The sequence below is a fragment of the Pelodiscus sinensis genome, chromosome 14, assembly GCF_052426305.1.
Source record: "Pelodiscus sinensis isolate ZL-2025 chromosome 14, ASM5242630v1, whole genome shotgun sequence".
NCBI classification, from domain to species: Eukaryota; Metazoa; Chordata; order Testudines; family Trionychidae; genus Pelodiscus; species Pelodiscus sinensis.
The window spans coordinates 14,812,005-14,824,523 of record NC_143065.1 but is presented as its reverse complement, the minus strand read 5'-3'; the positions used below and the strand labels follow the sequence as shown (position 1 = coordinate 14,824,523).

The 12,519-nt window shown below is 43.0% G+C and overlaps 1 protein-coding gene across 4 annotated transcripts in view; it reads right to left on the bottom strand.

The window, feature by feature from the left end:
* The window catches only part of NRG4 (neuregulin 4), a 98,824-nt gene extending 91,434 nt beyond the window's left edge, over positions 1–7,390 (bottom strand). Inside the window, exons 1-3 of one of the 4 annotated variants that reach the window (XM_025186209.3) lie at positions 6,955–7,390; positions 6,703–6,777; positions 5,418–5,480 (exon numbers count right to left, since the gene is read on the bottom strand). In XM_025186209.3, coding sequence (XP_025041994.2) covers positions 5,418–5,427 — 10 coding nt within the window. In that variant the 5' untranslated portion in view covers positions 5,428–5,480; positions 6,703–6,777; positions 6,955–7,390. The remainder of the gene's footprint in view (positions 1–5,417; positions 5,481–6,702; positions 6,778–6,954) is intronic. The other 3 variants (XM_025186211.3, XM_075897356.2, XM_014575106.4) reach the window with 3 other exon arrangements.
* Between the last annotated feature and the right edge of the window lie 5,129 nt (positions 7,391–12,519).

The following is a 12,519-nucleotide window of genomic DNA, read 5'->3' as shown; positions in this document are numbered from 1 at the left end:
AATAAGCAATTAGCGTAGTTCAAGTTTCATAACTTATTTTGAGTTTAGCCCTGCTGTGTAGGCATACCCTAAGTGGGCAAAATATTTCCAGAAGAGTTTAGCAATTGCAATATTCTTGGAAGAAGTGCAGTATGCATCATACCAAGGAGAGACAACATCCTTGCTTAGCCACTGGGCAAAGTGTTGGAGGGAGGTACGGGCACTGGCTCTGCTCTCCCAAAGTGGCACGGCCTCAAGCAGAAGGGGCAGGCTGGAGGCTCAGACTGCAGTGCCTACAGCAGTCCTCAATACTATTTGGAACATGGCATCCCTGCTTCCCCAGCCAACATAGAAGCTGTCCAGAGTGAGTTGTGCAACGCTCTGGTGGCAATTTAAAGGGCTCAGGACCACAGGAGCTGCCACTGCCGCAGTAGCAGCAATACTGTCTGGGTGCCCCAGGCCCTGAATCACCAGGCCCCAAGGTATGAGTTGCCCCTTTTCTGCACTGCACCCCCCTCCCCCAGCAGTGGGCCTGACCAAATCCATATAGTGCACTGGACTGGAACTACTAATTCTGCCCTCCCAGGCTATGTCTACACTGCCCCTCTCTTGCGGAAAAACATAGCCAAATGAGGCTAAGCATGGAATATCGCTGTTCCTCATTTGCATAATGAATAAGTCTCCATTTTTGTGCAAAAACCCCCTCTTGTTCAAGAGCCGTTCTTCTGCATTTTTTTCTAGAAGAACAGTTCTTACACAAGAGGGGGGTTTTGCGCAAAAAGGAGCTGTGTAGACAGCTCCTTTTTGGCGCAAAAACCTATTATGCAAAAATGGAGCCTCGTTAATTATGCAAATGAGGCACGACAATATTCCATGCTTAGCCTCATTTGCATATGTTTTTCTGCAAGACAGGGGCAGTGTAGCCATAGCCTCACTGTCCTCATTTGGCTATATAATGATGCAACTGGCAATGGAGACCTAAAAACATAAGACCAGCCATTCTGGATCAGCCCAAAGGTCCATCTAGACCAGTATCCTATCTTCTGATAGTGGCCAATGCCAGGTGCTCCAGAGGAAATGAAAAGAACAAATTCATCACGTGTCGCTCATTCTCATCTTCTGAGAGAGGCTAGGAATATAGTTCTTGCCCATCCTCTCTAATAGCCATTGATGGACCTATCCTCCATCATTTTATCTACCTCTTTTTTGAATTCTGTTCAAGTCCTGGCCTTCACAACATCCTCTGGCAAGGAGTTCCACAGGCTGACTGTGTATTGGGTGAAGAAATACTTCCTTTTGTTTGTTTTAATTCTTCTACCTATAATTTCATTTGGTGACCCCTAGTTCTTGTGTTATGGGAACAAGTAAATAACCTTTCCTTATTTACTTTCTTCATACCAATCATGAAGAAAGTAAATAAGACTTTTATCGTATCTCCCTTTGCCTTTTCTTTTCTAAGATGAGAAATCGCAGTCTTGTTAATCTCTCCTCACGTGGCAGCCATTCCATAGCCCTAATTATTTTTGTTGCCATTTTCTTAACTTTTTCTAATGCTAAGATACCTTTTTGAGATGAGGCAACCAATTTTGCAGGTAGTATGCATACCTCTTACTTCCTTTATATAAATCCATGGTGGGCATCCCATGGATTATATAGAAGCAATAAGATATTTGCTGTCTTATTTTCTATCCCTTTTTAAACAATTCCCAATATTCTGTTTACTTTTTTTTTTTTACTACTTCTGCACATTGAATGGATGTTTTCAGAGAACTATCTACAGTGACTCCAAGATCTTTCTCTTGAGTGGTAACAGCTAATTTAGTCCCCATCATTTTATACATATTGCTGGGATTGGCTTTCCAATGTGTATTACTTTGCATTTATCAACATTAAAATTCATCTGCCATTTTGTTGCCCTAGTTTTGTGAGATCCTTTTGAAGCTCTTCACAGTCTGCTTAGGACTCAACTATCTTGAGCAGATTAGTATCATCTGCAAATTTTGCCACCTCATTCTTTACCCCTTTCTCCAGATCATTTATAAATATATTATACAGGATTGGTTCCAGTACAGACTGCTGCGGGACATCACTAGCTACCTCTCTCCATTCTGAGAAGTGACAATTTATTCCTACCCTTTGTTTCCTATCTTTTAACCAGTTATCAATCCATGAAAAGACTTTCCTTCTTATTCCATGACATCTTAATTTATTTAAGAGCCTTTGGTAAGGAACCTTGTCAAAGGTTTTCTGGAAATCTAAGTACACTGGATCTCCCTTGTCCACAGGCTTGTTGACCCTCTCAAAGAATTCTAGTACATTGGTGAGGCATGATTTCCCTTCACAGAAACCATGTTAATTTTCCCTAACAAATTATGCCCATTTATGTGTATGACAGTTCTGTTCTTTACTATAGTTTCAACCAATTTGTCCGGTACTGAAGTTAGACTTTCCAGCCCAGATAAAATCATGGTTGAGATGAAGTCAATGGCAAAGCTCCCATTGTACTAAATTGGGCTCGGATTTCAAAGTTAATAGGATTTTTGCTGTTGACTTCAATAGAACCAGGATTTCAACCCACATGTCCATGTGCTCAGAATACAAGGATCAAAACTGTGCTCAGAACTAATGCAAATGATCAGGAGGGCAGAATGCTCTTTGTGCCCTCTCCATCCTTGTGCACAAGACCAGGGACAACTTAACTCTATATGGTCACATTAAGGTAATAAAATTCTGTTTTCTGTTTCTGATTTCTATACCTATAATACAAATTGGTAATTTGTTTACTGCAAGCTTAGTATCAAATACTTCTCAAGTACTGGTTGCACTGCTATAAACTGGAACTCTCTGGTCCAGCAACATCTGTGGTACAATGTTTCAGGATCAGAGAGTCCTGGCATGCTGCGGGGGGAGAGACGGCAGGGGGTCAGGAGCATGGTGCTATGTGTGGCGGGGACACGCAGCACAGCTGGGCTGTGAGGAGGGGCAGAAGCCAGAAAGCCTGGCATGAAGCTGGGCTGCAGGTGGGGGGGAGGCAGCAACTCAGCTGGGCTGTGGGGGGAGCCAGAAAACTCATGGGGGGACAGGGTAGAGAGGGGCAAGCAGCAAGGGGGCCAGAACTGACCTTCCCTGGTCTAGAAAAATCCCTTATTCGGGTCTAGTCAGGTTCCGAAGGGTGCCAGACCAGGGAAGTCCAACCCGTATTACAATTGTGTGTACAGAGCATTTACTATGGTGGCTGTGGTGGTGTGGGGGACGAGATAGAAAACAATTAGAAAATTTACTAACAAGTCTTTTTGTACAGTATCCTTAAATAAATTAAAGCTATTCTATTATATCTATGACAGATATGTCAATGTAACCAGATTTGGGGTCATGTCCAGTGTTCCTTCTAAGCTGTGCAGCAGCACAGCTTCACAAGTGATTAATCATCCCCACCCAGTCAGTGAGTTCCATGCAGAGTCCTGAGCCTCTGACTGGGTGCGGATGATTAATCACTTGTGAAGCTGTGGAGAACACTGGCCATGTCATCTCCTGAGTGAAAAAAGGAAATGAAAAAAGTAGAAACCTTCCTCTATTGTCTCTGAAACTACTGGGGCAGGGGAGAGGAGAGAAAAAGCTGAAGTAGCAAATTTCACACCCCTTCTTCCAATCTTATGAATGTCAATAGGAGGGATCCTATTGAGACGCTACAAGCTGGGATAGTCAGTTGAAAGAAGGCAAGGTCAAGAGAAAATAAGTTTATGCAGCAGCATCTCCTGGCATACCCCAGGTACATTAGCATCAGAGAGGGTGGAAAATAGCTTGACACTTTCTGCAGAGATAAACTGTTTTTAATAGGTTCATAACAAGATCAGCTAGTTCACCTAGTCAGTACTATACTCTGCTGACAAAGTAAACTCATTTAACCTGAATTGCTATCTCTATTTTTATTCTGATTCTGTTAAATCTATTGATAGGGGAGATTGTGTTTTATTTAGAAAGATCTTGCTGTGCTTTTTTACAAGTGAAGATAATAAATTCTTTTAATCTAAAAATGAAAATTGTAAGCTTAGAGAGCTAAATGTATTCTATGGTTAGATTAGTATAACCAAGACAGAAAAGCCATGCATGATAAATATTGATGAGAGGGAAGCATAATCAATATCAATCTAGATTATAAATAAATAATTGGATATTATCATCAACTTTTCCAATTAATACTTCTGTAGAAATGGCACCCATATATTACGGATATTCTGTCATGTATATTTGTTGTCTGATATATTGTTTTACTTGCTGGGGATAGAAAATAAAGAGGGGCCAACACATTTTATTTAGGAAGTTGTCAAACAGTTGCAACTTTATTGAACCAAAATTAAGCAAAATTGATTCTTGCAGCCCTAGATTAGTAGTGATTCACAGTGGAAAGGGCAATAGTAACTTCTAAGTATTCATAAATCTAAGACAAACTACATTTTCAAACTGGCATATCCAATCAACTACAGATTCTGTCTGTAGGTGTGTGAATCTGTCTCTGTGTCTGTCTGTTTGTTCAAGAACTCCTCCTAAATGGTAAGAGCTAGGACTACCAAATTTGGTCTGCAGCTCCCTCTTATCATAACTTAAACAAAGGTAAGGGTTTGGTTTTGCCAGTAAAACAAGATGTGGCCAGAATGGAATTGCTTTTCATAAAACCATACAGAAAAAAGACAGAATTCAAGTGAAAGAGGCTGGCTGGGGGCATGATCCCACTGTCAGAGACAGCCCCAAACACAAGTCTCATACCTCCCCCCCCCAGATAAGTTTTCTAGTATTTCATATGCACCCATAGGTGTACGCATGTGCACATACCCAAGCAGCCTTGTGCTCATGCATTGTGCGCTATATGTGCATATTCAGGTCAGACATGCTAAAATGTATGTACACTTATAAAAATCCTCAACACCACCTAACCTCATGGAAACCTATCTCACCTGTTCCCTCCCCACACATTTATTTGTTCCCAATCTAGATATTAACCTAACTACTCTTTACCCAGCCAACATTGCCTCGAAGTTGCATTCGTGTGAATAGAAAAGAATTGGTTATTTGGAATTGGTCCTGCCTAGAGCAGGGGGCTGGACTTGATGACCTTCTGAGGTCTCTTCCAGCTCTATGATTCTATGATTCTATGAAAAAGAAAATGGTCAAGTGGCCAATTAGAAAGAATCTGCTTGTTCTGCCTCCTTTTAGAAGTCATCATGGGCCATATGCCAGCTAATCTCAGAACTTCTGAGAGGTATTAAGATTTCCCAATGCAATCCCTTCTTACAGAAGTTCTAAGTACTGGTCCGTTGTCCCAGGAGTGGAATTGGTTCTCTGGAGAACCCACAACAGTCCAACATTAACTGTTACGATCAGTGTAACTATAATTAATGACAAATAAACATCTGAGCAGAAATAAATTTACGAGAAATTACCTGTTCGCATATTATTCTGACAATTTTTATTCTTGGTTAAAGGCTAGTTTTCTAAAACAGCACCTAAAGACAAAATATAGATAAAATTTAAATATAGCATTTTAATCCTGTTGTATTTTGCCAAAGTAAATAGCTATATGAATGTATTTCCACTGATGCTGAAAACTAAGAAGTATGTCTACCCTAGATAGAAATATTCTGTTATGCTATAACTTCATTAGTTTAAAAACTAATGGTAAACATTCATACATACAAATTCCATAAACCTTTATGGACTAGTGCTATTGATAGAGCAGAGACACCTTAAGACTTGTTTGAATAATGAAAATATTGCAAAAGAGTTCTGCAGAGGAATTCCACCTGGAAGAGAATGTAGTAATTCAGGAATTACAGTGTCTGATGCTTTTAGAAATTCTACATTATTACAAACATTAATATCTAATTAAACTCTGTTGCTTTATAAATTCCAGTGCACATAACCTAATCATGACTCTGAAGTCAAATAAAGTTTTACTGCAGAAGTGGACCCCATTTTTGCAATTCACTAATATGTGAAGCTTACTGTTTCAAAATTCTTAGATTTGTTATTTGTTTGTTTTCTATTTTGTCCGATTGTAAAATCAAATTAGAAGCTGAGAGAAGATAATTTTTTTATAAGGGATATAAATTCTTCTACTTGAGGACACAAACCAACCACTACCAGAGACATATAAGGGGGGGGGGGGGGAGAATTACTTTTGGGCAATTTATTCCATAATTGTCCATTGTAAGATTTCCTGCACCTTATTCAAAAACATCTAGTGGAGGAAACTGTCAGAGAGGTTATTGATCAGATGAGTCACTGAATTGAACAGGCCTGATATAGTATTTCCTATTTTCTAAAGTTTTCTACTTCTGATTTTATTTTGTTTTAATTCACATATCATACTGCATAGTAAAACACTAAAAATAACAAAAATTTAAGACTAAATTAATTGCAGTAACATAGAGACACAAGCCAGGATAAATATGCAGAAGTACTACTCGAAGAAAGAGCACAATGCCACCAGAGAACAATAGCTGCTACGTCACCAATAAAAAAGATGCTGTATTTACTCCTCTTTGCACCATCCATCCAAAATACTTCCTTTCTCCCAGCATTTAAAATATTTTTGCCAGTTAAATGGCAAAACAAAGAACTTATGAGTATTACTAGAAAGAAATGCCTAAATCGGAACCTCTCTAGTTGTACTAAACAAGTTTATATAGACGCTTGTTTCAAAACATTAAAAGGATTTGTACTTACTGTATAATGTAAGTAGCTAAATTCTGTTCCTCACGGGAACTTAAATCACTTCTTAAATCCTTCCGGGTCCCAACCCTATAAGAGAAATCTAAAATGGCAACTCCCCACATTACCAAAATATAATACCAAGGTCTCCACCCAAAGAGCAGTTCTCCTCTTTGGCTCTGTCACACATACGAACTTTATCCACTGTTGTGTACATAACAAAATACTACGTGGCACAAAACAAACAAATCTCAAAAAATGGCTTACCTCACAACTGAAATGTTTACAACAAATAAATTATTGTGGAGATGTGTTATGTTCAACAGAATCCAAGGTTTGCATTGTATACCTGCGGTTAAAAAGCTGAAGATTTACGTGTGTGCATAATGCAATGTGGGTGAGGTTGAGATGAATACAAAAGTGTGCACAGAGGCCAAGTATGGGCTAAAGGAAACGCCTCTTTCTGCTTACAAAAGAGTTCTCACATGTTCACAACTGTAATCCTAGCAGATCCTTGATTAAAACAAGTACTGTATTGTAGATATTTGGCAATTGGCTGAATTCCAAAGCAGTTCCAAATTGCAACATAAAACATTGCAGCCAAGTATATGGTTACAAGGTAAATTTAAACAAATCAGAAAACTTTTACTCTTAATTTTTATCACACAAAATATATCTTTCCTCCTTTCAAAATATCCTACGCCACTGTGAAATACCTATATGCTCTCATCCTAATCAATTAAAATAAAATGTATGACTTCACTCTAACTCCTTTACCAGATTTAATTAGCTCTATGAAGCTAGAACAACCTCCCCTTTACTATGACAGCATGCCGAAGTATTGCTTAATCTTATCCCATTGTTTGTACCTATTGAAAACACTTGTTCTTTAAGATATATCTGTTCTTAATATAAACATGGAACAAAAAAATACCTTGTTTAATCTCAGGTAAATCCACTTTCTCCAATCTGCTTCATTTTGGCACATAATCCATTACTTTTTAGACATTCAATACATAATTGAACCTGGTTAACTCTGTTTTAAGAAATTTCCCTGCTGCCACTATGAGCCCTATTTAGAGCTCATCCAATGAAGTGGGTTTTATTCATGAAAGCTCATGAAAATATAAGTTATTTTAGTTTCTGAGGTGCCACAGACTACTCGTTTTTAAAGTTACAGACTAACATGGCTACCCCTGAGCCTATAGACTAGTCCAACATATCAGAAGCTTGCAGAGATTACATTTCCAATGCTTGGCCCTCTCCGTAGTCACTTATATCTATACAAAGTAGGTGTAAAATAAAGTGAATGAAGAATTTTTATTTGATTGCCGTTTTAAATTTAAATTACATAGGTGGAAATGACTAGTGGGTGTAAGACTGTGGGGAATTAAGCCAACAAATCTTTATTTTGTCTAATTCTATCACACTTCTTATTTCCAGCTCAAAGGGTATGTCTAGACTGCATCCCTCTGTCAGCAGAGGGATGCAGATTAGGCAGGTCGACATTGGAAATGAGGCAGGGATTGAAATATCCCGTGCCTAATTTGCATAAAAATAGCTGCCGCGTTTTGCCAACTCAGCACTTTGTCAGCAAAAAGTGGCAGTCTAGAGGGGGATCTGTCGAGAAAGAAAGCCTTTTTCAATAGATCCCTTATGCCTCCTGCAAGGAGGTTTACAGGATCTGTCAAAAAAGGCTATCTTGCAATGTCGACCAGCCTAATCTGCATCCCTCTGCTGACAGAGGGATACAGTCTAGACATACCCAAAGAAACAAGTTTAAAATATCCATCTTCATGTACCACTCATAACAAAACAGTACCTTACCTCAGGCTTTAAGCCTTGGCTCTTGGCAGCAAACAGATTCATGCCATGGAAAATGCCTCTTTCAAAAAACTTTATTCAGCTAAGGGAAAAATATGAGTTTATTTCATTATTTATATCATTGCCTGTAATTCATACTCCTTGACCTTACTCTCATTGAAACCTCTACGAAAAGTGTAACTTCTTTACCAAAACGTATTTCCCCTCTGTTTTATTATTTCCATTCTACTAAAAACAACATCTCTTAATGCTCTGTTAATTGGTGTGAAACGGATTCACCCTTTTCCCCACAAGTTTCAAAAAGTTCACTTTCTGCCCTGTAACTGATCTTGCCCTCCCACCCCCATTAAATTTAGTGGGCCTGATATATACCTGGTGTAATGTTGCTGAAGGTAACAGGGTTACATCAGGAATTAATTTTGTTGTAGAGCTCAGCTTCAGACTCCACTTTTCTGTTTTAAATAAGCAGTTATGTTTTGGAATTGCTCAAAACTGAAATTAGAGCCCCTAAAATTAGCAATAAGGGGGACAATAAGAGGTATGTGTGTCACTCATCCCATAGTATTAGACAGGGGAAGGCTGTATCTCTCCAAATAGCCTGGAATGGCCCTGCCCACACTCAGCTCCCAGAGTGTTTCCTTCCTGCTTCCTGTTTCCTCCCTTTTTGGTGTGGCCAGGAGGCTGTCAGGGGCAGGGAGGCGGGGAGTGGCAGGCTGGAGCCGCGGCACACAAGACTGGGGCTGGATGCACACTGAACCCTTTGTCCACGTACCAGGGACCATGCTAACTGTCCAGCACTTCAGGGTTGGGGGCGCTCCAGCCATGCCACCCACCCAGCCCAGCACTAGGGCTGGGAGTGTTATAACTGTGCCACCAGCCTGGCATGCTGGAGGTTCATGGGACAGGGGGCTTGCAGCTGTGAGGGTATGTGTGCTCCAGTCTCTAGCGGGGGGGGCAGAAGGAGAGGGTTGGGGCCTTGGGCAGAGCAGCAGAAGCTGAGCCCCAAAAGCAGGTTCACTCACCACCCATGACTCCTCCCATTGAATACCTTACCCACTGAGCTAAAAACTATGATCCACCTCCCCATCTCATCTTGCAAAATATATCTCAGGCACCTAACTCTAAGAAATAATTGCCTCAGTCTAGTTAAGCCTCATGTACTAAAGTCCCTGAGGGTATGTCTACACTACCCTCCTAGTTCGAACTAGCGGGGTAATGTAGGCATACCGCACTTGCAAATGAAGCCCGGGATTTGAATTTCCCGGGCTTCATTTGCATAAGCGGGGCGCCGCCATTTTTAAAACCCCGCTCGTTCAAACCCCGTGCAGCGCGGCTACACGGGGCACAAACTAGGTAGTTCGAACTAGGCTTCCTAGTTCGAACTACCGTTACTCCTCATTTCATGACGAGCGCCGTACCTGCATGAGCACCGCTCCGACGGTGGATCTCCCCATGCTGAACTGGTTCCCGACGGATCGGTAGCTGTCCGGCGTGGAGAGCTTCCATAGGGCGATGGCCACCTGCTTCTGGAGTGGGATGGCGGGTCTCATGCGAGTGTCCCTTCTTTGCAGGGCAGGGGCGAGCCACTCGCAGAGCTCCAGGAAGGTGTCCCTCCTCATCCTAAAGTTCTGGGTCCACTGTCGGTCGTCCCAGCGCTCCAGGACGATGCGGTCCCACCAGTCGCTGCTGGTGTCCAGACGCCAGACGTGGCGGGGCACGCCGGTGCTGGGGCGCCGCCGCGGCTCCTCCAGGGCTCCCAGGGCGGCCAGGTGGAGAGGCAGGGGGCTGACATTCCCCAGGTGGTGCCAGGCAGCCTCGAGCCATTGCTGGCAGGCTTGTAGCAGCAAGTCCAGAAAGTGCACCAGAAGGTGCAGGGCGAGCCGTGGCTCCATGTTGCCACCTGCGGCAGTCCCCCCCGAAGGGAAGCACCGACACAGACGGGCACAGAGACCGACGCTTTGCTGTCCCTCGGCGAGGTTGGCAAGCAAGCAGGAAAAGCTGAGAACCGGCTGTCCAGGGGGGTCCCTTTAAGCACGAGCCTCAGATAGCCTCAGACAGCAGCCACACAAAGCAACTGCTGACCTGATGCCCTGCCAGAACTGGTTTCAGCTGCCCTTAAATGCCCCCTGCGTCCAATCAGTGTGGACGCGCTAGTTCGAATTAGCAAAACGCTAATTCGAACTAGTTTTTAGTTCTAGATGCGTTAGTTCGAATTAGCTTAGTTCGAATTAACTAATTCGAACTAAGTTAGTTCGAACTAGCGCTGTAGTGTAGACGTACCCTCCCACACAGCTAGCCCTCCCCTTGCCCTGCTGGCTCCAGACTCCCCTCAACAATCGTCTCTCCTTCCCCCTGGGAGGGGCATCTCACTCCCCATGGGTTGCCGGGCAGACTCTGGCCCTGGTAGGGAGGGGAAGCCAAGGCAAACTCAGAGCCTCTCCCTGAGCTGCCAGCAGATAAGGCCTCGGGAATGCAAGTAATCTCCTTGGGGGTTACACTTATAATTTCCCCCTCCATAAGATTACATGAACTGATTTCAGTCTGGTTTTACTAGAAAGGGTTCTTTTCTCCTCTAGATAATCTCCTATAGCATTTAAAGCATTCTTCTTTAGCAGCACATTATTATCACTTCTGAAACCCAGAGTTCAGATGGTAAAAGTGACAACTGTAAGATTTTTAGATAATATAAAGTCTTTGTAGCAAATCTTTTGGTCTTTACTCATAAAAAACACCCACTGAGGTCAATAGGAGTTTAGTCTGAGTTATGGCTGATGGCCAGTAAATGCAGATTGAACTCAATGAGCGTTTTAACATCTTCTTCAATGGGAGTGGGATTATGACCTAAAAAGGGGCTGCAGAATTTGACCCACTGTTCTTTTTACTGATCTCTCATATGAGGCAGTTAACATGAATATGAAATGTGTTTATGTATATGCACGACTATATGATATACATACCAGTGTAGCAGCTCCTTTTTGCGCAAAAGCCCCATGCGCAAAAATGGTGGCTTATTAAGTATGCAAATGAGGTGCAGTGATATTGACTGCTTGGCCTCATTTGCATATTTTCTTGCGCAAGAGAAGGCAGTGTAGACGTAGCCTTGGTTTATATATTGCCCATCATCATATCACTAGGTTCGGTTCCTGGCCCACGGGCCCAAAGAGAAGCAACTATGATGAGCTAGTGAAGAGTGTAGTCGCAATAATAAAAATGAACAGTCCTAAACAGAAAAACCTAGCATAATCTGATAGACATGGCAGTTTATACATGTGCTGTTGTCTCTGAGGGTATGTCTACACTACAAAGTTAATTCGAACTAACGGATGTTAGTCAGAATTAACTTTGATAGGCGCTACACTAGCGCTCCGCTAGTTCGAACTTAATTCGAACTAGCGGAGCGCTTAGTTCGAACTAGGTAAACCTCATTGTACAAGGACTAAGCCTAGTTCGAACTTACTAGTTCGAATTAAGGGCTGTGTAGCCCCTTAATTCGAACTAGTGGGAGGCTAGCCCTCCCCAGCTTTCCCTGGTGGCCACTCTGGCCAACACCAGGAAAACTCGTCTGCCCCCCTCCTGGCCCCGGAGCCCTTAAAGGGGCACGGGCTGGCTACGGTGCCCGTGCCAGGTGCAAGCCTGCCAGCACCCAGCCATCAGACCCTGCACCTGGCACAGATCGAGCCAGCCACCCGATGCCCCCCAGCCCTCCCCCTCTTCCCGGGACCAGGCTGGCGGCTCCTGGGAGCTTGCCCGGGACCGCAAGAGGCGGGCACCCGCCTGGGCTAGTGCGGACATCGTGGACCTCGTCCATGACCTCCGCACTAGGCACAGGAAAGTGGCCATCTAGGGCAGGAGAGCTGCCAGCCTGGCCACCCAGGAGCAGGTGTGCATGAAAATCAAGGGGGTCCAGTGAGACCCCCGACCCTGAGCCCTGAGCTTACAATGGCTGTACTGGGTCAGACCAAAGGTCCATCTAGCCCAGTAGCCTGTCTGCCGACAGCGGCCAACCCT